This window comes from Falco punctatus (assembly GCF_963210335.1).
Source record: "Falco punctatus genome assembly, chromosome: 3".
NCBI classification, from domain to species: domain Eukaryota; kingdom Metazoa; phylum Chordata; class Aves; order Falconiformes; family Falconidae; genus Falco; species Falco punctatus.
In genome coordinates this window covers 11,326,756-11,351,680 of record NC_137582.1, presented here as the reverse complement: position 1 = coordinate 11,351,680, position 24,925 = coordinate 11,326,756, and the positions used below count along the sequence as shown (strand labels likewise).

The window sequence follows — 24,925 nt, the reverse complement described above, 5'->3', positions numbered from 1 at the left end:
AGGCATCCTGTATTCTGGCCTTGGGGCAGCAAGACAGTGGGTAATAAGCTTTGATTACTAAGTTCACTTTATTTAAATGCTTGATTTTTATGGGCAAGCATATTATTATCTCGCATGAACTGCAGTGTGGGGATTTTTTTTTATTTTGTTTTTTTTTTAAAAGATGCACTACAACTGATCTGACAAGTCAGGCTTGCTCCTCACGTACCAGCCTCCCCATACAGCTTGACAGGGATAATTTAGCAACAAAAGCAAGACCCTTTTTAAATCAGCAGAAAAGAAAACACTCTCTTGCATGCTCTTCTTATTCATGAACATGCTTTCACCCTAAAATCCAACTTTTATCTGAAAAAAAATTTACAAATTTTATCTGAAAAAAAATCAGGCTGTGCTTAGGCACACAGATTCCAACCGTGAAGAACAGTACTTTATTTCGGACAGATTACAGGGTCTTAAATATTGATTTAATCTATGCAGCTAAACACAGCAGGGTAATGAACAAGACAAGCATCAATGGCTGATCACTGCCACTCTACAGACATACTGTATTTCATAAAGTTGCTAGTAATAAAAGGGTAACAGCCACATTCTAGGCAAATTTTCATTGGCAGTCTTGAGTCTTGCCAGTAATGCTCTGCCTCAAAATTTTCTTCTCAGAAGTCTTTTCGAAAAAGTATTAACATGCAACGTGTTTAGCACAGCTTGAATATTTTCTGACAGCGAGCAAACAAATTAATGAGAAGCACAAGTCAGAATGGCATAGAGGTTAAAAAAAAAAAAAAAGGAAATGAAAAAAAAAGGCGTGATGATTTTCATACCTTGCATCCTCGGGAGACTCAGCAATTAAGTGGTAGGTCCTATCACCCATTATTAGATCAATACCATTTTCTTTGCCTGTATTATCAACGATCTCTCTGAAAAGAAGGAAACACCAAGACGGAGCATTAGAGACTGTCAACATTTTGAAAATTCTGTAATGTTGAGCGGCTCACAACAGCAGTCAACCTTAATCACGTTCATTTGCAAGACTCAGAAGATTTATCAGACAGTGATTTATCAGACAGTATTAATTCACCAAACTTGTGTTTCCTGCCGATACAGTACAAATATTCAAACAAGTATGAATATCACTATACCAAGTTGACTGTTCTGTTATTGTTTTAACAAGAACTAAAGAAGCAGCACTATCAAACCTCAAGAGAGGCAAAGATAACAGAGCTGAGAAATGGATATACTTCTGAACTGGCTGCATACCCAAGTAATTTTTGGAGTGGTAAAAAGAAAGTTCTTGAAGATTAAAACCAAAAAGCAAACAAACCTGGATTAGTAATTCTGTGTGGTTGTGAGTCAGCACAGAGACAATTCCAACCATGACTTCCAGAAAAAGCTGAGCACTCATCTGCTGAAAAATTACATCTTTCCAATTTGTAGTTTGGATATCTAAGTATTGATATATTAATCATGAACCACGAAGTACAAGATTTTTAAGGAGTAATTTGAGTATTCCATCAGGTTTTCCTGAAGCTTAAGAAATCAACTAATTTCCTTTTTGCTGTTTAATATTTGTCTGAAGCTTATTATGTCCTTAACCAGCTATACTTCCTTATCAGCTATACTGTTTTCATCAATGTCTATCCTACAAGCAATATACGCAAGCTCTGCTTATCAGACTCATGACAACAATTTATCTGCTATTAAAACAAAAAGCTGTAATTCTGTACTGTTTCTTTAATTTGGTTTCCTTCCCTCCCAATAACAATGTCCCACACAATACCTCCCTATTCTGTGTTTTAAGTTAATCAGCCTTTATTTAATTTAATTTGAACAGGGTCCCTAATAAGAACTGGTGAAATATGTAAGTTGCACGATTTTAGGAATGCACACAGTGAGTTACCAAGAAAAGCTACTGCTTATTTCTCAAGACATACAGCTCTTTAAGTACAAGTACCCTTTCTTTTAGCTATTTTATACATTTATACAGGAAAAGTAATTGATTGAACCTACAATTCAAGTTAGGCTCAACAACCTTTACCTGACAATTTTAAAGGTACGTTCAGCAAAGTACTTCTATAGGGCACAGTCAGTGAAGAAATGTGGTGACAACAGAAAAAGAAGGTTTAAACGTATTAGAAAAATATGCTAAATGCATGCTATGGTATGTAAGGCAGAGTCAAATTCCGTTTCAACAAAAAAAATCGGGGTAGGAACTTCAGTCTCTGTTCAGAGATTTACTCGACAACCAGCAGCCCACTGGTTTTAGAAGAGCAAGTCAGGATGCTCACTTGAACGGTTTACTTTGTCCTGCTTGAAATCAGGCTCAAGCCAGGACTTCAAAAAAGAGAAGATTAATCTAAGCTTTCGATTTACTCTGTTAAATTAACAAAATAAAATGGATATTGTGGATTACAAGGAGGAGAGCGGAATCAAGTGCTACAGCCATTTCTATTTTTCTTTACCTTGGAAGAAAGCTTAGGTACACTTTTATACAGAAAAAATAAATTTTACACTATCAATACTGGCACACTTTAATTTTTAATTTTGTTAGATAATCCGTGAAGTTCATAAAGCATATTGATGGTTTTAAAGGAAAACCACCACCCCTCAGAGAACTTTTTTGATCCATGCTTCAGGAAGCACAGAATTTTAAGGGGTAAGGAACTTTAGTTAGCAAGACAGAAGTTATTAAGTCAGGTTTAGTAATTCTATTTTTTTGAAATGAAGATAAACATTTTTAAGGCTTTTCTATCGCAATTATTTCAAACATAAAAACCCCTGTAAATGCACACAGAAGATACAGCTGTGACCCACGCTAACTTAAACATATTCAGGACCTATTAATTCCACCCTTTTCATTCAGGGTTTGCCTGCAGCTATGGACTTGGCAACACGCCCCAGATTGCCCTGGGAATCATTACAGACTAAGTAGGGCCTCTGGGAGAATGCATACATGGGTTCATTACAGCAGCACTTTTCTGAAGTATTTGGCACTGGTTAGCTCTGGAGCACTCTGCAGACTTAAAGGAGAGCCAACTGAGGACAACACTCGCTTTCAGTAACTTCATCACACACATTCTCATGCTTGCATTCACACAGTTTGAAGGCAGGGCACTCAACATCTTCCCAGATTAAGCCCCAAGAAGTATTTAGGAGGAACTATGGCCAACATATAAAAAAATATAAACCTACTTGGCTGTTCGGACATCAATGGCACCCTTCAGCTTTTCTTCACTGTCATTTTCAAAGTACATCAACCTGGACTGTCTGAGAACAAACCATCGTTTCTTCCAGTTCCTTCTGGAAAGCGTAGATGATCCACCCCCCTTTTTGTGAAGCCAACCCTGCTTAAGTGCTTCCTGCTTGGAACGAAACCACAGGAAGGTCTCATCTTTCAGGACGCACCAGCGTCGCTTCCATGTGTTTATTAAGCCACCTGGCAAGAGAGACAGATGTGGGTTTAATGTAGTTAAGACAAATAATTACATTATAAATCAGAAGCTGTGACCAAACCAACGCTGGAAGATGCTGACCGACAACGCTGCAGTTAACCTGAGTCTCTGCTGTAAGCCACCAAACCAAAGATCTCATTTTTGCATATCCTTAAGGCCACCAATATCGTTGGCAATCTAACGACCCTTAAAGCATAACAGATCTCTGTATTAAAAATACGTGTAACACATATAATTATATGTGCTTATACCTAATATATATATAATAAAAAATAAATTATTAGAAAGTCTTGCTGCACATAAGAATCAACTTTAATGCTGTTTTCAGTTACATAGAAGAAGGTTAGCATTAAACTCTTTAACTCTCTCTAGCTTATTAGGAGGTAACAATGTTCAACACAAACCCACAAAACCTGAAAAAGCTACACTTTGAGTAGGAAACATACTCAGTCATACCGAAGTGTGGCTATACAGTAAACAACACATCTTGCACTGTAGTTACATCACAGTCAAAAAAAAAATCTTAACCAAACCAATATACATACTCCTGTCATTCCACAAAAACTTACTGCTAATGACGTCAGAAAGTAAAAGGCATGCTAGTGATGACGACTGCATTATTTTTCACACAAAAATAGCTGTGTGCACATTCGTCACTGTTCCTGCTCCAGGAAATAGGTTATGCTAGAGTGATGGGTACCATATAAGGATTCATCTACATTATAATTTACTACCAGTTATCAGAAGGTGATGAAGATGATTGATCATCAACAGGCTGTCCAGGGAGATGATGGAATCACCATCCCTCACAGTGTTTAAAAAAATGTGTAGGTGTGTCCCTTAGGGACACGGTTAGTGATGGATTTGGCAGTGCTGGGTTAATGGTTGGACTTGATGATCTTAAAGGTCTTTTCCAACCTCAATGATCCTATGATTCTATGAAGATAAAGCCAAGAATCTTAACAAGAGAACTCCTGTGTAGTTTCTTTCAGAGTCTCTCACACCCTTTTGCTGCACATACCCTTCTCTGTGTCCGTCAGATCCAAAATCAAAGTTGACTGAGGTCAGTAAAACTGGCCTGCAAGTAGAATGCTGCCTATGTTACAAGGTTTTGGGGGCAGGAATCGGCTCTCCTCAAAATTTCAAAAATTTGACTTGGTGAGTTATTTTGCTATACTTATACTGGATACCCCATTGTTCACGAGCCAGCGGAGATGTAAAATGAAACAGAGGCAGCCCAAAACGCTGGTGTTCCTTTGCAGAGGGGAAAAACACTGCTGGGTGTAAGCCAGTGCAAGTAACGTAACTTGAGCTGCTCTCAATTACTTTTCCATCACCTTTTGAAAAATAAGAAAATAGCTTAACTCTACAGGAACCGGAGTGCGAGGTATAACATACATTTCTGGTTATTTTGTATATTTAGCGGATTCTGATTCACCCAGTACCTTTCATGTACAGAAAGCTGTGAAAGTAGGGCAGGCTGACACAGCTATAGACTGAATCCCTCCGGTAGGAAAGCTCGTCATCTGTATCAAACCTGGAGTCAAAATCTTCTTCACTGTCTTCAAACTACAGAATAAAGGAAATAAAAGTGAAATGATCTCTCAGGAAATAGTTTATATAAACTTGATTTACAGGTCTTTAGCTAAATCATTTTATGATGTATCGGAAGGTGATTCCTCGTCGTTTTTTGTCCAGCTAGCTAAGGAAGGAGGACATCGCAGTAAGTTGCAGCTTGAACCGTTTGCTTACACACTGGCCCTTATGCCACGTAACACGTGAAAACAGATTTGTAGCTGCTCAGGAAAGTTAGCCCTTTGCGAGAGCATGGCCAGGGCGTGCTGCCTCGCACCACATCCCTCCACCACGGAAGTGCTGTGGGTAACAGTTTAGAAAAGTCTTGAAAAAGAAACATATTCCACAAGCTGTGGTAATAGCTTTCCTCTACCCTCACCCCGAATAACCGGAATATCTGTTCTGTATGTGACACACTTCCAGCACCGTGCAACGGGAAGGCGTCCTCAACAGACAGCTAAAAGCGTTTTCCTCTTAGGTAAGTACGGTCAACCTATCCCCATGGTCATGAAGGCTCTTTGACTGGTTTTCACTGCCTCAACTGTAATAGATACTTTAGTGTTCGCATTTTCCTTCTAAATAAATCAGTGTTATTGAAATACTTTTTCACCTTCCCAATCAGACGCTCTCACAGAAGTATTCTGTGAGTGGTAGAGGAAATTATATTGCTCAAAAAAATATTTATAGGAGTAAAGCCCACAGTACACTCAGTAAAAATTACTGAAAAAATGCTCCTGAGTGCCTGCCTCAATAATTTTAACATTTGCCATCAAGCGAAATCTACTCTCCAAGTAATCTTGAAATACACATGGGCATTTCAGGGACTTCTGCAAGCAGCTTATTCCTCCATACGGCTGCAACTTGCACGCATAACTGAATCTGTTCATTCTGAAATCAATTCCCCACCACGCTACCTGATATCCTGACTCCAAACAGACAGACACAGAGGAGAATTTTGCTTATGAATTGCATCCAAGGCCATGCAATGAGCTCCTCACCAAGTAACGTGCACTTCTGCATTAAAACAGAGGCATGTCCTTGCGTAAGCCTAGGACTGCAAGCAGCATCCGAGCTGCCTCGAACTGTAACACACTCACCCCGGCGGCAGCTGGACAGCAGCAGGTAACTGTGCCCGTATGCATTCTGAGCCAGTCAAACTACACAGCGCAGACATTTGTTAAGAACAGAAACTCTGGGGTAAAAAGAATAACCGGAAAGCATGCATCAACTTAATCGATAACAAAACCAACGATACTTACAGAAGACTGAGCTCCTTCGGAGCTAAATCGGTATGCTCCAGAGCTGTTGTACGTCCCCACTGAGCATCGGTAGTCTGGTGACCACTGGCTACTGTGTGAATTGGAAAAGGTAACACTGCTACCAGAAGTAATAGCACCATCTTCATAATCATCTTGGTCGTAATCATAGTCTCCATCAGGAGAAATAGGTTCCACAGAATTTGGAGGTCTACACGATACATTTTCTGGCATGCAGTATGTGGATTCACCACTTGAAGAGTTGTGGAGACTGACTGTATCATGGGTAGGAGGTATAAGCATGGCGTTGCTAGCAGCAGGAATTGTTGGCACCACAGTATCATTCATATACGGATCCTCTTCTGAGGAATCATCGCTTGTCCTGATGCCACTGGTCCTTTGATCAGAATGGCCATGCTCACTTGGGTTGGGCGAATCCTTAAATGCATCATCATCAGCTTCAAAGCCCTCATCTACCTCCTCCTCAGGATATGGTTGGCTGAAGTTAAAATTGGGCTTTTCACTGCAGGCATTTCCAGTCTGTTCAGTCAGCTCAGCAGGATACCCGTTGCCCACAGAGAGGGACCTCTCAATGTTTCGGACGCATTCATCTATCTCATCAAAGTTCAGAGATTCCAGGAACTCCTGGGCTGCTCGACATGCTTCATCCTCGAGCCGCCGGAGTTCCTCGTCTCGAAGCTGCTGCAGCCTCTGTAACGAAGCCTCTGTCAAGGATAGCTCCTGCTGCTTCTTCACGCGCTGCAGGTCCTCAATTTCTTTTTCCAGACGCAGGATTTCTTCTACCTGCCTGCTTTCTTTCTGCTTCTCCACCTCTTGCTTCAGCTCTGCCTCCTTCTGGGCTTTCTGAATGGCTGCCAGTTCCTGTTTCTTTCTCTCTTCTTCAGCCTGCATTCAAAATAAATCATAATAAAATAAAGCCCCTCAATGCAAGTTTCCTTTTCAAAATGTATTTATTTCTAAAGCACTATACTCCCACCACGCTGTTAATTTAAAAGGACCCTTATCCCAACACAAGAAAAAGAAAAATGAAAGCGTGATTACATTTGCTTACAGATACTGCAAAGCTCAAGTATGCGCAGAAAGTTCAATCTTTACCAGAAACTAAATGAAGCATGAGGAGGTGAAAGAAATTTCCATGCAAACAACTGTATCAAGTTTCCTTTGGCTTTATCTGCCAGCTCCTGTAATAACTTTAGTTTAAATGCCACAGATGCCTTTTATTTTTTTTAATGGCTGGGTTTAGATACTCAAATAAACAGGATGGCTGAAAGTATTAAGAACGTAATTTACCTGCTGGGCGAGACGCTCTGCTTCTTGCCTTTGTCTTTCCCTAAAAGTGAGGGAAGAAAAGAAGCTAGTAAATCACGCTCAGCACAAGCTCATCGCATACATTTGCTAGGGCAATAGCTCAACTTACAGACATCATCTGCCACATGGAAAAGACAGCCAAAAGTAAGGTCACCAAGGATATGTTTGTGAATACGAAACTACCACGATAGCTACATTCATCTTGCAGCAAAAGCAGCAAAGGTTTCCAAAATCACTGCATCAAGAATAGCCTGAAACAAAGGGTAGTCAGACCAAAACCTAGTATTGTACAGACGGAGGAGCGATGTAAGACAGCACACTGCACCTTTCTTCCTCCTCCCTTCTTCTTTCCTCCTCTTGTCTCCGCTTCTCCTCTCGTCGCTCCCTGTAAACATGTCGAGCAAGCTGGCCTCGCCACTGCTTCTGAAGGATTATGGCTGCTTTCTTCAGGCACAGGAACTTTTTCCTACCGCTGAACGCTCTGTAGTTCTTCTGTATCACAACCACACAGTAGAGAACCTTTCTATACCGCTTTCTGGGAAAAAAAGAAAAACGCAAATTTCTAAGGAAACAAGGAACTAATGAGCAGCTGCAAGGGGTCTCACCATGGTGACCTGCAATGAGTCCATGGCAGTCAAACAATTTATTACTTCCAGCTCTGTGACGGTTTCCCCATTCTTGTTCAAACTCTCCTCCCTTTAAGAAAGGGATTCTCTCATTTCTATGACAGCACTGTCTGTGTCTTCATTAAGGAAATGCACATTACCCGTCTTACATGTTCTTATGACCCTGACAAGGAGATGCTAAAAGGACGTGCACGCATGCAGAAAAAGAATGTATGTAGATAGTCACCTCACATCTCTGAAAAGAAAGATCGTGAAAAGCAGGATAGCTCTGTCATTAAAAAAGGAATGTAGTTTTTAAGTAACATACTGGTCAGAATATAACACCAGGACTAATATACATGAAGAGAAATTAACTCATATGCAAAAAAAGTTTCCTTAAACTGTCCTCAACTAATTGTAGAAAAAGCAGAGAAATAAACAGATGGGATGAGCAACTCCACCTAATACATAATGTATGAAGCCAGGTAAACAAGTGAAGCATGAATCAGTTACCTAATGTGATGGTGCTTTAACAACCAAACTGAGTAGTTTTATTTGCCTTCTCTTTTCTTGCCGTGACGAAGCAAAGATAAATCTGAATCTCAGCTGGTAACTTGGGGCAGCCTCACTAGGTGCCATTCAGCTAGAGTTCCTACCACGGATCCAATATTATGGATACTGGCTGACCTCCAAAATTCCATGCTGTTCTGTTCATTATATTAAAAAAAATTCGAACTCTATTTTGTTTTATTCATGGGTCTGGCAAAGATACCAGCTGATATTTTCAAAAGCCACTTACAGGATTTGCACACCTGGTCCCTAGGGAAAGTTAAGAATAGTGCCAGAAGGATTTAACTCCATGACACTGCATCCATTTGTTCCAAAGCTTGATTATTAATATTGCTCATCTAGCCACTTACCGGGCTGCATAACCCAAGATGTGCGCTCGGATAATCATTGCTGCCTTGGTGACTTCCACCTCTCGCTGTTTCTCCAACTTGTGTTCCAAGGACTCCCGGAGAAACACCTACACAAGAAAACCTCCAGCTTAACAACTGGCGGAGAACACCGTATCTAAAGGCCAGCCCGGGTGCTGCCGGTGCCAGTCCGAGCAGCACGCCTCAGCTTTGAACCCAGAGACAAACAGACCATTTCATATTGGGGCTGACCTGACTGTGTTGTCCTGCTGTTACACAGGGAGACAGCTGCTGGGGCCAGACATCCCACCAGAGCTGCCCACCTGCCTACAGCCTGCCCACACACCACCCCCCCCGCCTCTCATCCGAGCACTGACCCAGATGTTTGTCCGGACATGGCACTGACATATATTGAGCTAACCCAGCTTATTTTGCCTTAAATGAATGAAACCACTTCCCCAGCCAAGCAGAGGCGCGGAGGATGCAGCCGCCCTCTTCCGACTCCCTTGACGCCTGCTCCTTCCTGCACACCCACAAAGCGACCAGCTACCTGCTGCCAGCACTTTTTCCAGGTCTCCTCAATTTTTCCTTTCTGCAGGCTAAGTCTGCTGGTATCAGCTACAGGAGGCGACAGCCTGGCACGCTGCTGCCTAAGACAGGAGCAGCTGGAAATACCCGGCTCAGTAACACCTTGATCATCCGGGATGCGAGCCGGGCTGCGCACCACAACGTGGCGGTGAGGAAAGTGCACGGGCAGGGTGGGCTCTGCTAAGGGAGCGGGGCTTGAAGACATCTAAAAGCAGGAATGCCTCCTTGAAGAGTTTTGGGTTTTTAGTTGCTGGGGTGGGGGGAGGGAAAAAAGAAAAAAAAAAATAAAAAAAAAATGGACTTTTGGGGGTGTTCAAGTAGAAAAAAGGTAGTTTTCCCTTTTCGTGTTTAAGGTGGTGGTGGAAAAAGGCTGCCATCATCAAAGCCAAAGCAGCAGCTCTCCCGAGGAGAGGCACGGTTGTGAGTTTTGAATGTAGCTAGGAAGGGACTACATTTTACCACAACTTACCCGAAAGTAAGGAACATAGGGAGTCCCACAGAAAGTCTTAAAGTTCCAGTATCAGAGTTGCACTGGGCAGCTCCTTCTGTATAAAGGATTTGCATTTACTCATGGAAAAAGACTTTTCTGTCACTCAGTGGGCAACCTTTCTTTGCTCTGCGCACATAGGCTTTAAAAACACAACAAAATTCTGCTTCAGAAAGGCACTCAGCTACCTCCTGAACAAAAACGGATGTTAAAGACATGCCAAGCCCAGGCTAATGCCTTTTCTGCACACAGCTGTTGTCCAAAATCAAATTTGCAAAAGCAGCATGCAAAACCACCTGGATTGTTTTATTTTTCAAATTAAAATTCCATTATTTTAATTACAATAATTTAATTTTTTTTTTGGAAGAAAAAGAAGTTGTGGGCAAAGTTTAAGTTGTCTGTTAGGACACGTATCAAGGGTTAACTCTGCCACGTGAACACCGGCTAAAATTCCTCTCCCCGATTTCAGCCCCTGAGCAGGTATCATGCATCTGGGTTTACTAGCGTGAGTGGAGCTCTCTAAAGAACAAAGTGCTACCTCACATGCTCGAGACTTCTAAAAATGACAAAATCCAGCTACCGCTTTTTCAATTCTGATCCTTACCAGCACTATCACTTACGGGCAGTGGCAGAAAATCCAAGTGGACTCTTTCTCCATGAGTGAAATCACCAGTCAGTGTCTAGTCTAAGTGCCTCAGACAGCAAATTTCTCAGCCCAATCATTAATTGTTGCTATAAGGTTTTCAAGAGCACCAATAGGCATGCACAGCTTCTTTTAAGGCCAGAAGTAATCACCATTACAACTACATTTCTGCAGCTGCGGAGTCTAAATCTAAAGCTGTCCCCTCATCTTCGTATAAGCACCAGCCCCACAATACGCACAGTCAGGTTATTTTACCTTATTTTTTCCAAGCTGCCATTCAGTGCTTGTGTTGTCATACAGACGAAGCAGGACGGCACATTTCTCATTTAAATCTTCAGGCAGCGTTAAGTTTCTCATGAGGACTTTATACCTGGCAACCAAAAAGTATTTATTACTTTATTGAAGAGACACGTTCTGGTTTTGTCATATGATTTTTTTTGTTGTTGTTATTAGATTTTCACTTTATTCCTCAACATGGGAACACGGATTTGGTACCTGTGATTCATCTGAATGCACAAGTCAGTGTGTTTACCTTTTATAAAAGTCTTGAAAGGGCCTCCGGACTGGGAAACCAGCCCTCCGAATCCTGACCGTCTCCAACATCCCAGAATAGCGCAGCTGGTTAAGCACCACTGTCTGATCAAACTGGTCTGGCATCTAAAACGTGCAGGTGCAAAACAAGGATTTTAATAGCAACAGTTAGAGATGTGAGGGGAAATATACAAAGGGCAAATTATATGAATCTGAAATGCACAAAGGCTAAAAACTGGCTACACAATGCCTCAAAGGCCATTAGCAGTTCTGAGCATATAAAAATGTATCTACAGGATGGATATAAAAAGGTAATTACACAACATCATTTCCATAGACACAACATTTACAGCCATGTAATCCAATCAGCACTCTCTTTCCATTGCTGTACAGGAAGAAATGACAGAAAGCAGAACAGGCAGCTAACAGGTCAACAGCTATTCGCCCAACTAATGTTTTTCTTTAGCAATTGAATTTTCAGTCCCTGTAGGTGACCCCAAATGTTGAAGATACACAAATACAGTGGTTTCAGGGAAAAAAAAAACAAACAAAACCAGAAAGGCAGAAAAGATTTAATTTTTACTGTAGTGATGATGCATCTACTATGGACAGGGATGGAAGATTACCAGTGGTACCTCAAACCTTAAATAAGTGATATTTCAAAGAGTTTCTATTTGCTGCTGTTCTGAATAGCAGAAATATTTTCAGCTCTAAACAAAAATACTCTGCTTATCTGAAATAAGTTCCCTTTAATTTGCATGCAGTTCTTTCAGCATCATTTTTCATTTAGAAAACACATAACCCTACAGATACGCAGTCATGAAAACCTGTGAATACTGATGAGTATGTTCCTGCCCTTCAGAGCTTTGGGAATCCTCTCATCCCATCTCAGAATCCCCTGACTCACCTGTGCTTTCACCACACTTCAAGGCAAACCAGCCACAGCCACGCAAAGCTACTCAGGATAGTGCTAATTGCTGCCTTGCAAAATGCTGCCAACCCCGATACCGAAACAACACCACATGTAAACACACCATTTAATTCATCAGCCTAAACGTCCACTTTAAGCCACCAGCTGACTCTCCTGCACAGTCATTTGCAGGGCTGGAGAGAACAGTGCTGAGTATTTTGCAAGAAGTTCAGAAGATGGGATCTCACAGATACAGTTGATGGTTTATATAAGATCTGAAGATCTTCAGCTGATAGAAATGACAGCAAGATCAAGCCCTGAGCAACTAAATCAGAGAACTCCCTTGGTATTTATTAACTGGCTTTAATCATGCCTCTTGTCCGACTTAGCACATAAATGACTCCCCCAAATTTTAACTTATCAAAAATACTTTCAGGAAAGCACAGGCTCAAAGCTTCATTTAAAATAGCCAGTTTAAATTCTTCCATCAGCACCTTTATCTATAAAACACAATGCTAGTGGTGATACCTCAGAGCTATAAATTAGGTAGCTTCAAAAATACCGATAGATTAGCTTCTACCTCCCCCTCCTTTAAAACAAAACGTCTACACCAAAATGTTGCTATTCTTCCTTTCATTAATTTCTCTTCTGGAGCAGAGGTGAGAGGCTCCTCCGTAGATGCAGCAGCCCTTCTGCACCCAACTGCTGTGGAGCCGCACGGGCAGACGTCTCCTCAGCACCCACTGTTCCCTCAACAGCAAAAGCCTTTCCAACCCCCTCCTTTAGGACAGAGGCTAAAACTCATATGGAAAACCACCACATCATGGCCCTTCCTCCACAGGCAGTAGCACTGAACAAAAATGAAAAAAAAATTGCGTTTTAAACAGTGTCTGGTCACCCTGGTGAGCCCTGTCCGGGCTGGGGTAGGTAGCACTGTGTGTGGGCAGGACCTGATCCCGGTGGGGGCTGCGGAGAAAATCTGCCACCACCAGCAGATGCTTCTGCCTTCCCTTTGAGACGGGTGCTCTGTGTCCCAGGGAGACCCAGGAACTACACCAGCTCTGCACCACTCTGGCTGTGGTTACATTAATGGCCCTGTTACAAATGTGATTTAACATTTTATTTCCATACCCACATGTATAAAAAATTAACGTTCCGGAGGGGAAAAACGCCTCTGCAAATGATGCAAACAGGCTCCTCTTTCTCAACAGTGTGTTTCATTTGGATTTTGCCACCGCCAGTAAAATACACCACCAGCAAAATCTTTGGTGTTTCTGCGACCACGCAGTACGAACGCTTACAATCGAGGTATCGATGCTGTCACGACTGGTGTTGCCTTCCCAAGGCGCCCGCCCCGCGGCAGGCAGGTGTTAGGGAGCTAGCCTTGCAAAGCCACCCTTTGAACGTCGGCCCACACGCCTGCCTGCCTGCCTGCCTGCTTCGGGGCAGGCGGCTGGGGATGTCCTACAGCAAAGGGAGGGAATGAACACAGATGCACACACAAATCCCGAGGAAAAACATACTCACACTTCGACTCATGTAACCCAAGGCTGATGTGTGCCACAAGCGGACGCAGGTCAATGTATCTTCTTTCTTTGCCACTACACCTGCGTTCAGTCCTTTTACCCCACCCATTCACCACTCAGAAGGTGATGCTCTTTACAAGACTTGCACACAAAACTATTTTTGGTGTGTTCAGGTGGGGAGGCAAACGCATGGAGGGGAACGGGGACACGGCAAAGCAGGCAAAATTTTGGTGATGTGACAGGTGACTCTCACCAGGCAGCCTCTCCCTCTGCAAGGGAGCACCTTCTGCTTTGAGAGCCAGATGGCTGCTGCACCACCTCACCTTTTCATTGCCACCCTCAGTCACTTAAAAAGTGAGAAGTCAGCCACGCAGCTGGCTTGAAAGCTCATGTTACTTTTAAAAGAACCCACTTTCTCTTTTTATCCCTGATTTGAGTTGCAGAGGAAGCAACAACGTTTTCCTGACCTTTTTCCTGCAACTACAGAAGTTAGAAACAGCCCTGCTCTGGGGTGGGGGGGATGGACTGTCACACAGTCACCTACTTCAGATACCTACATTTTTAAAGAAAAGCATGAAATGCTGCAAGAGTTGTTAACACGGTATCAAAGCAGGGTAACATAAAGACCATCACAATTTTAATTGCATAAGCCTACTCCTTCACTTTACATTACTGGTTATTTTTAATTACTCACAGACACATGAGGCTATTAAATTGGAGGGTCAAATACTGCCCTGGCGTATCACTGGAATTACGTCTGCAACAAGTCTAGCTGCTTTGAGTAAACCGGGGGTAGTGGTAGAGATGTGCTGGACTCATCTCTTACACTTATCAACATGGAGTATGAGAAGATAGCTCCCGTCACCTGGGGGTCTTTGACTTGAGCCATCACAGCAACTCTTCACCCCTCAGCAAGGAGGAGAGCTGCAGCCAGCCAGAGAGGGAGCTGGAGCCCTAAAATGCATCCAGGGTTTCCTGCATCTAACGAAAAACCCAGAAGAGGTAACACATGCAGTCCTGTGCACACCACAGCATCCAGCATATCCACGTTACAACTCGGCGATACGCTGCACCTCGGGTAGTTCTACTCTGTGGTTGAAGAGGATTTCAGCCTCAGTCGTATAAACATCTACAGGCAGGGACAACCTTAAGCATAACTTCCAGTTGGCAGGCCTCCTCATACATAAACAGATCAACTTTATGTGCATTTATTGAACCAGAGTGCAAGTCCTGTATATACCCCGCTATTAAACGGCAGACCCTTCTGAAATGGAGAATGACGACCACCTCCACTTGAACGATGCTCAGTGCAGCACGAAGGAGTTAAACTTGCAATAGTATAAAACCCCACGCAGATGATACTCAGCCTTTCGTCTTTACTGGTGCTCCTTTAGGCTTCCTGCGGTAAGCAAGCTAACTTTCAGATTTATACCGAAGCGACAGAGGACACGACTCATCTCTGGGGTCTGCTATATTTTCACCAGTGTTGCTGTAAAAACTGGACTTGTTTCACAAATGAACACTTGTGAAGCAATTGTATTCTGTAGGAAAATTTCAGATAGACAACAGACCCACAACTGATTTTAAAACAGTATGTCTTCCAAAGTAAAAACCTGAATTAATTGCTAAAAGTAAGGCTCCTGCGAAATAAGATCAAATTTATAAAAGAGAAGGCAACAGAAAAGGAAGTCAACTGATATCTTCCAAAATTGTCTGAGAGATGCAATCAACTCCAAAACAACTCAATTTTCAATAGATATTTCACTTTTACCAAGGAATGACAGCACTAAACCACTCCAACGTGCAAAATTGCCAAACAACAGCTACACTCACATGGGTCACAGCCACGTTATGGTGCTGAGCAACATCAACGTGAAATTAAGAGCTGTAAGTCAGGTCTGGTTTACTTGATAAAGGTGGTTTTTTGTGGTGTGCTCCTTCATAGCACAACTTGTAATTTACCACTTCCTGAATCCAAAACTCTTCCCTGAATTTGCGCCAGACAGCACCGACCAAGGCTTTCATGCAACATCGAGTCTCTGCTGGCAGAGACTGTGGCTCCTTAAGCTGCTAAATGCTTGCTCTATCTGTTGTGAGCCTCCTAAAGGGCAAAGCTTCTGCCTGCAATCCCAAGAAGCAGCCATGAGGACAGACATCTAACACCTACGCATAATTTTCATGATAAAATAGTTCCTTAGATTACAGTCTGACTAAGGCTCAAAAAAACACCATCCCTTTTCCCTGGACAGCATCCTTAGTGGAGACCCCAAGTATCCAAATAACACACGCACACAGCACAACATTTTTTTTGTTCTGCACATCATTTGCTCCGTTCAAACGCGGAGGATACCTGACTTCCCCCTGGGGAATTCCTTCTCCCCCTGAACTGCTGGCTGCCTCAGAAGAGTACAGGCACAATAATGACAGATTACAGCAGCCTCACAGATTTTATGTAGGCAGGAAGAACTTCACAGGGAGATTGAGGGAAAAAAAAAAAAAAAAAAGAAAATAACCCCAGTCCCTTGTCTCTAGATTTCTCTGTGAGAACTTGATAAGGACTATGCCAGCCTTGCTACTGTGTGTTAAAAGCGTTCCTTTTCCTGGTTTACAAGAGTGTTTTCTGGAAGACAGGTACAGAGCAAGAAAAGATGAAGAACAGGTTAAGAGAATGTGAAAAAGTATTTTTTTATTTAAAAGCCAGTAACTTTTCTCAATGTCTTAGTTTTGGTTTTTTGTTTGTTTTGGGTTTTTTTCGTTTTTTTCTTTTTTTTTTTTTTTATATCGGCTCTTTTACTCCTAAAATGAAGTCTTGGCAATTTTACTTTGGAGAAAAACAGAAATTAAAAAGAAGTCAGTCTTCTCCTGCTTTATAGTGGGTTTTGAACTTGTTTTTACATCTAGACATGTACTGATACTTCTTCAGAAATGGGGGGGCTTACTAAGCCAGATCTTTCTGAAACAGACCCCAGTGTCTTCTGATCTCAAGTCACCAGCTCCACGATTCAAAACCAATGCCAGGCTTTCCTCCCAGATAAATCTGCAAAGCGTAAAACAAATTAACTTCTAACATATAATCTAGCTGAACTGATATGAATATTTCTGCATGCCCATTGTTTGGTTTTTTTAAACCACATTACGCTCAGCGATTCTTATCCATATGTACTGCTCGGCAACCTATACTCGTGCTGAGGATTCAAGACGGACAGTAACCTGAAAGAAATGAAACGCCTGCACCCACAATAAGAAAATGTGCTGGAAACCGAGGACGGGCAGGGCTAGGGCAACCTCCCTGTCAAATCCAGTGCCACGCTGGTCACCTTCCTACCTCCAACAAACCACTTCACCCCCTGCTTTTTCAGCCATCAGTTCTTCGGTCGCTTGCACCGTAAGCTTTGACAGGATGAGCTTATACAAGAGTTTCAACCTCAGAATTGCTGCACTTCCAGCGCAAGGAGCATTAAAACCTGTGCGCATCCTGCCGAAGGACCTGGAACATAAGGTCCCACTGACCTAAGAGCACATTTATTCCAAGGAAGGAAACCACCACGGTCTTTTCCAGCACACAGCTAGCTGTAACTGGAAGAGGTTCAGGTCAAAACGGTTGTGTTTTCTTGTTTTTTTTTTTTTTTTTTTTTTTTTGATGCCTGCTTTGTCTTTGAAGACACTCCCTTACCGTCCCAGAGTATTTGTGTCCACAATTGTACACCCTAAGACTATAGAAGAATAAAACCAAAGAACATGCCACAGCTAAAAAGTTTATTTGGCATTTCTACTGTATGGCACTGCCAAGTCAAGGAAACCTGAAATAACAGCATTTTACACATCCAAAGTTCTCCTGGCCTTTATCCACACACCCACCACAAAAACTCACAAAAAGTCTTTAAAAATTATGAGCACTGCTGGTGGTAACTTGCTAGAGAAAGAGCACGGGTATATTGCAACATTTGTGCCTCAAAAAATTCTGCTGCAAAGTCCAGGCCAGATTTCACTGCAAACTCAGTAATGATATGCTGGCTCTTTTACACAGTCTCTACAGGTCTGAACGTGAAAGTACTGCATTTACCAACAGCAAGTGTTTGCACGATTATCTGATCTTCTCTTAAACTCCAACTACTGCGTATGACCTGCATCGCTCATCTTCCAGACCTAGGTATTTCAGATAAGAGACAGACTTCAGAATTAGCCACTCTCGTGCCACAGGTTAGAGTTGCCTGAGCTAAAAATAATACTGCATAGAAGGACCACTGTAATTTTAGAGTTCTTCCACTGTACCAGAACAGTGAAAGGAGGAGACTCAATAAACGAATGTGAAAATGCTTTGGGATTTATATTCAGCCTGCCACCCAGCTTACTTTACAAGCAAGGGCATCACAAGGATATTTTAAAGACAGCAGCCCATTTAAAAGCTATGAAGCAGCACATGACCACACCGACCATTTGCACTAGTGTTCATAGATTTCAGCTTGGTCAAGACACTGCTGAGTTACATCCATCTACAAAGATGCTGTAGTCATACTTCAGGTCCCGCTTGACTATGTATCGGAAAGATAAGAGCTGGAACCAGCCTCGTTGTTGGAGAAAAGATGCTCAAATGATTCTGACTGGCTTGCTGCGATTTCATGCTCTCATCAACAATGATCAATGCACTCACAGTCCTGGAACTGCTTAATCTACTTTTTATTAGTCATTCTCACCATACCCTTGCATTTCAGAGTAATTTTCTTTTTGTTTGGTTTGTATGGACTAAAAGCTATCCCTGAGTAAGCACACAACAGTCTCTTTATGAACCCTCCTTTCTCAAGGTATACGGAATTTCCTCTCAAGGAAGACAGAATTCGTCCGCCTCTGCCGTCATGTAAGCCCAGAGGAATGTTACCTCCTCAAAATGACACTGCTATTTCTTAGACATAGGTTATAACTTCATGGAATAGGAATGAACTGTTAAAGGCACAGCCTTGAACATCGTTTAAGTTTTGTAAGTGCACATTTAGAGCGCTCTCTGTGACTGCCTGACTTTTCAGCTGAAGCGCTTTAAAGCATTATTCAGGGAGGCCATTGAAATGCATAGCAAGTCTCACTGGCTGTTTGCTCCTGAACAGCAACTGCAGGACCATCCATGTGAGACAGACAATTAAAGAGCATTTAGGAAAAGAGGGATTTAAGGTTTTGAAACCGATCTGGCAGGGTCTCGTGCACTAACAAGGTGGGAGCGGCAGCACGGACCCAGCTGGCACTTCTCATGGGCCCTCCTTCTCCACCTGTGAGTAATCTGTTGCCATCTCATCTGAGGTCATCCTCGCTAAAGCCTCCCGTCCCTGCAGACTAAACCCCAGCCTGGCCTCATTTTCCCCAGCTGTGACAGGTCAGCAGGCTTCTCCTGAAGAAAATCAATCAGGCTGCCTGATAGCCACAGACGTACCATGAAGAAATGTGCTGTGAGGTACCAACTGCAGGGACAGCTGTCCCTCCTTACCAGCCCCATGTCAAGACAGCCCACACCGACGTCACCACTGTGCATCACAACGGCATGAAAACAACCGCACGCACACCTCGGTGTCTGCTGAGGCTGCACGCAGACCAGCTGCAGATGCTGAAACCCTCATCAGCAATGACCAAGTAACTTACATGGACTGAGACCCCATCCTTATTTTTCTCTCTCTCTCCTCCTTTTTTTTTATTTTTCCACTGTACTTTCACTCCTCCATGCAGACTTTTCATCCAGGCCTTACAAGTTTTTTTGCTATTTGACAGTTTATTGGCAGGCTGGGCATATAAATCCACCTCTCTACTAAAAAGCAGTAAATCATGTTTCGAGGATGGCTTCTCTAACATGATTTCTTCAGATAACTGTGTTTAGTATTCAAGCATTTATTCTTGAACGATATTAAGTTTCATCAGGGGATAAAAGATTAGGATGAAAATACCTGAGAGAACCTGTTTAAGATTAATTTAGTCTTGCATCTTAATAGTCTGACACAGTTGTAAAACCTCTTCTTTCAACAATCTGTCTAAGAACCTTCTAATACCTAGTGTAGTGTTACTACAAGTAATCTCACACCTGAATATGTGAAACCTTCCACGTAGCTAGGCCCCACCGAAATGCTAACAGGATCACTTCAGCAGTACACCCTGAAACAGTATTGCAGATAACTTCGATTCACATTATCACAACTATCCTCATTTTCCCTGGTGACACAAAAAACTGAGCAATCTTTTTTTTCAGGCTGCAGCTCCGCTTGGGGGGAAGAGAAGGTAACAGGGATACTGCCTCCTCCCCTCGATTGCAGGTAAGTAGAAAGGAGAAGGTGGAAGAAGCTCATTTCCAGCCACAAGAACCCACGATGCAGGGTTGGAGGGAGCTAGCATTGCACTCCACAGAGGGACAAGAGACATCAACTCGTACAGCACAAGAAGAGCAGAAGAGGACTCTAAATCCAAATCCCACTTTATTCTCTGCTTCAGTCCTGGGCACCCACCTGCTAGTTCTCTAGATCTATAGAGAACAGGTCGCTATTCCTTTAGGACAACACGCCTGGATACCATTAACATCTTGAGACTTTTCTGTTTTGGGGCACTGCTTTAAAGAGAACACTAAAAATTCTCTGATACTTCAGAAGTCAGTTCAGTGATCTGTGGGCAAACCTGTGCTCCTAAGCCATGTGACTGCTAACTGAAGTTTTGCATCCCATTTCAGAGCACAATAAGGGAGACTGCTACGTGGGAAACTACTTTAGGTAAGAGCCGTAAGAACGAACTTCTGAGTAAAAAAAGCGGTAAGGGACTTCACTAAAAGCCCTGAGGAGCTCATCAATGAAAAAGCTGAGAGGCCTTGACAGTAATCTGTGAGTGGCTATAGCAAGAGCATACGTTCCACAACAGTTTCTAGTATACAGCAGATAAAGACATAAAACCCATGAAAATCAAAGCAAGACATATTCAAACCAGAAGGCACACCTTTTAGTCACCGAGTGTATTCATTTGAAGAGCTTACCCATGGTGGTGGGACCATCTAAAGCCACCAGACACTTCAAAGAAAACACGGGATGTCCTCCTTCTTCCAGTAGGCGTTCAGATGGTTTCCTTACAGGTTGCCACACAGCAGGTTAAGACTAAAAGATCTAACTAGTCCCCCTTCAGCACGCCAGTTGTGGAAAAAAATAATTACTTTTATTCATTTGAAGAAGCTTAGGGCTGTATCCTGTAACCTCTGGTACCGGGACTCCCAAAGACAAGCTCTACACCAGAGAGAGGAACAAGACACACAGCTACTGGCCTGCAGTGCATGGTGCAATCCAGAACTGTGCTTCCCACACGCAAGCTTTGCCTTGGCAGGAAGAAAGTTCATTACTTATGCAAGTATTTCATGGTCCACCAAGGGAAATTTGGCCGAGATTTTACTGCTGTTGACTGCCTATGAAGACAGAGGCTGCAGTGCTATGGACTAGCTTAGATGAAGTCATTACAAAGTGTTCACATATTCATCATGAAACAATAAAAAAACCCCTCCGCATTATCAGATCCAATTGTTAATACCGGGAAAAGCCCTGGAACAACCGCGACCTACACCTCTGCAAACTATAAAAAAGTTTGAGTTTGCCTTTAATTAAGTGTGGAGTGTACGTGGAGGGCCAGCGACTTCCTAGCTAAAAGTCAAAATCAGATTCAGGTAAGGTTGACAAGTATTTTATTGTTTATAATAAACGATTAGCAATTGATCGTACCGCTCTTTCAATATCGAGGCCACGAGCAGTTTCTCCTTCTCCAATGCTTTTTGCCCTTGCAGGCGGCTCATTCCCTCAGTGGCCCATAAAAGACGCCTACAAAGCACAAGGCTGATGTAACACGCAGACTTGCTGCTCAGTGCTTTCCCAAGCAAGGAAATCTCCCGGTGCGATTCCTATGCTGAAAAAAATATATGCTTTTATCAAATTATCTCCTAAGGAGCCCTTTCTCCCCTCCTTCCTGTATCGAGCCTTTTGTTTGAAAGCCGTTAACGGGAAATCGGCCAGGCCTATATCACAGCCAATATCTGATACGTGTAAATGAGGAACGCCACAAAATATTCAGCCGAACAGCTTTGGGTTGCTAGGACACTGGAGGTCGGGCAGCACTGAAAGGGCAGATTATTCCCACCCCGGCGTAGGCACAGGGCTCCATTCATGGCAGGGCTGCTGCTGCCTCTGGGCTGCTGCTGCCTGCACGGGTGCCGCTACCCGTCCCTCGCCAGCGCCCCTGCCACCTGGCTCCCCACGCCCACCCCGCCGGAGCGGCCAGCGTGCCGCGCACGCCCCTGCACCAAAAACGCCCCATCGGGCTGCACATGGCCCTTGCTGCTCTTCATCATCTCCGAGGGCTCGTTCCAACCTGGGGGACACCGGCGGGCTGCCCGAGAGCTGCGCTGCAGCAGACTTGCAGCGGGTGGTCTGGAGGTCAGCTTTAAGTTTTAGAAGCGTGAGGAAACCCAGAACACTGCAGTTAAGATACTTTTTACGCCTAAAAAGGGGAAATTCAAGTTTACAGAAGGTGATGGGGATCCCCGTGATCAGCGCAGGTGTCTACCTGGCTGCCAGCGAGAGTTGTGTGATGGCCCAGATAAATGACCCAGCTCAATCCCATGTAAACAGTGTGTTCATTACTCCTACATCTTTTATCTCAGCAAGTCTCAGACAGCGTCTGCCTAACTTTGGCGTTTCTCCTAGAATTTGGTCCTTTCAAGCTGCTGCTCTTGTGTACCTACACATTTTTACATTATAAATTCAGGACCTGCTTTGCAGATCTGCAACTGACTAGACAACAAGACACCAAGACCAGTGAAATGTGTGTGTGTGTTTGCAGGGAAGGGACAGAAAATGAAGGTAGTTGTTTGTTCTTTTGTACATTCATTTCACAGAAAAAGGCAACAAATACCTTCTCCTTGGACTTTGTTATAACACAGCAGTCCCACCCCATCGCCCCATTAAGAGTCAGAAAGTCTCCTGCCGCGGTTCTTTGATGTTTCTGAGAACCACATCAAAATCAAATTTGGTATTTCTGATATACTGAAATTTCCATCGTAACCCAAACAAAAAGCCCCTTTACTGATTTCTTCATATGTTATATAAACACAAGACAGAGGAGCTCTGCACCACGCCAAAGGCACAGGTGAATCAACATCACTTGGCTAGAACAGCAGGTAGCTCCTGTGCTTCCTGCAAGCATTGTAAGTCACTGCATTTAGTAGGTAATAGAAAAAAATAAAAAAAAGGTCATCTTATTGCTATAGACTATATAGTGGCAATCATTAACGCTTGCAATGAAAGTCACCGCATATTTTTCCCCTCACAAAAAACCTGCACAAACTACCGCTTCATTCCAATTCCTATACATCTGTGAAGCAAGAGGTAACTATAGAGCAAATTAACTGTATTAGCCTGGTGCAAGTTACCCAAAACGGATGGCAAGGAACCTCCCTTAACACCAATATGGTTACCAAACTACTAACTGATCTAACGACACACACACATAAACAGAGAGCGAGCGAAACAATGGATTATAATAGATGGTAAAATTACATCAGGACCTAACTAATTTACATTCAACTACCTTCTGAGTGATTTCATTACGATGCCACTGTTCATTTCCACAAAGCCTGCAGAACTGACGGGCAGGGACGCTGGTCAATGGCCCTTTGTTTCACTAAGGCTATTTCCATCTTAGTTATATGACGAACACATTTGGTTGTCTCTATACATTTTTTTTAGATGATCCTGTGGAGAAAAGCTCTGCCCTTACTTCTGGTTTTACAATCTACTGCAGCGCATTTAAGCAAAGATACGGCTCTTCCTGCCCCAGAAGTGGATTTTTCTATCCCTCTTCCCTGTTCTCTGATCACGGTGAAAACAGACCGGTGAGCCTCCATGATCGGTTCCATTGCTGACATACCAGCACTACCTACATTCTCCTGGGACTGGCCAGCAGCATGGACTCCACGCAACTGGAGCGACAGTTGAAACAAGATGACTTGCAACTTCAGGCTGGGTATGCAACTGTAAGGAGCTGCATACATGCCTCACTCCTCTTCAAAGCTGTGGGACAAGAGGCGCTGTGGCTCCAGCTATGCTGGTACGTGCTGGTCAAAGCAGCGTAAAACCAGTAACAACTTAAGCAAAGCATTTAAATGTGTGGTTTGAGCCCATTGAGGCCAATGAGATGTACGTGCCCTCCAAGAATGGGGCCGATTTGAGACATGCTATGTTCTGCACCAGTGGTCACAGAGAAATGGCAATTTTGGATGGCTGAACAGCCACTTCTCCCCTGAGAAATTCCTAGGCTGGCTTAAGTATACAACAAAACATAACCCTTCACGTCTGAATCAGAAAGAGACACTGAAGACAGAATCAACCTTCCTAAACGCAACTTCGTTTGCTATGCAAATTGTTTGCTTATATTAAAAAAATTATGTGAAGTGAATTTAAGCACTAAACCTTTTAACAGAAATAATCATTTCTTCCTTTGAAAGACTACTTAATTTATGAGGCTGGACACTGTTCCTTTTTGGCTAAATATGCACAAATGGTGTGGCTGGCAAGCTGCAGATGGACGTACTCATCCTTTTCATGCTGAATCTGGGGCAGCCATTCATTCGAGAAAGCCAGTATCACAGAGGATTTGGCATTTATCTGGCTTTCTGAAAGTGGATGCCTCTCTCAACCCATCTACTTTATCTCTGCTTGACTATTAGAAGCTTTGAGATCCCCCAAAGCCCCTATGTACCACATACTTCGTGATTATGATGTCTAGATCTACACAGACTGAGTTTCAAAAATGCCATGATAGATTTCATCGTGTAAATGGTGGAAACACAGCACAGCACTATGAGTTAGGTGACAGACTTGTCTTTTCTACACTAAACACTGCACAGTGTTCACAGGTGTATGGGACAATCCAAGGTGGCAGCTACAACAATAAACTTCCCAGTGTCCTGAATGATTTACAGAGCGCATTGGGCTTCCTGGCTCACCAGCAACTTCACAGACCTGAAGAGAGCGTAAGCTCACCCTGTGCTTGGGACTGAACAACAAAAGTAGTAACTGCCCACAGAGCCCGAGGAGTTGTGGTGCTACCACCTCCCTA

At 43.1% G+C, this 24,925-nt stretch overlaps 1 protein-coding gene across 1 annotated transcript in view; it reads right to left on the bottom strand.

Moving 5' to 3' along the window:
- MYO10 (myosin X) overlaps nt 1-24,925 on the bottom strand; it is a 166,684-nt gene that overhangs the window by 20,299 nt on the left and 121,460 nt on the right. The window contains 9 exon segments of the mRNA XM_080377795.1: nt 819-914; nt 3,187-3,430; nt 4,892-5,015; nt 6,281-7,183; nt 7,589-7,628; nt 7,932-8,141; nt 9,132-9,238; nt 11,102-11,216; nt 11,379-11,503. Of these exon segments, the coding sequence (XP_080233921.1) occupies nt 819-914; nt 3,187-3,430; nt 4,892-5,015; nt 6,281-7,183; nt 7,589-7,628; nt 7,932-8,141; nt 9,132-9,238; nt 11,102-11,216; nt 11,379-11,503 (1,964 nt within the window).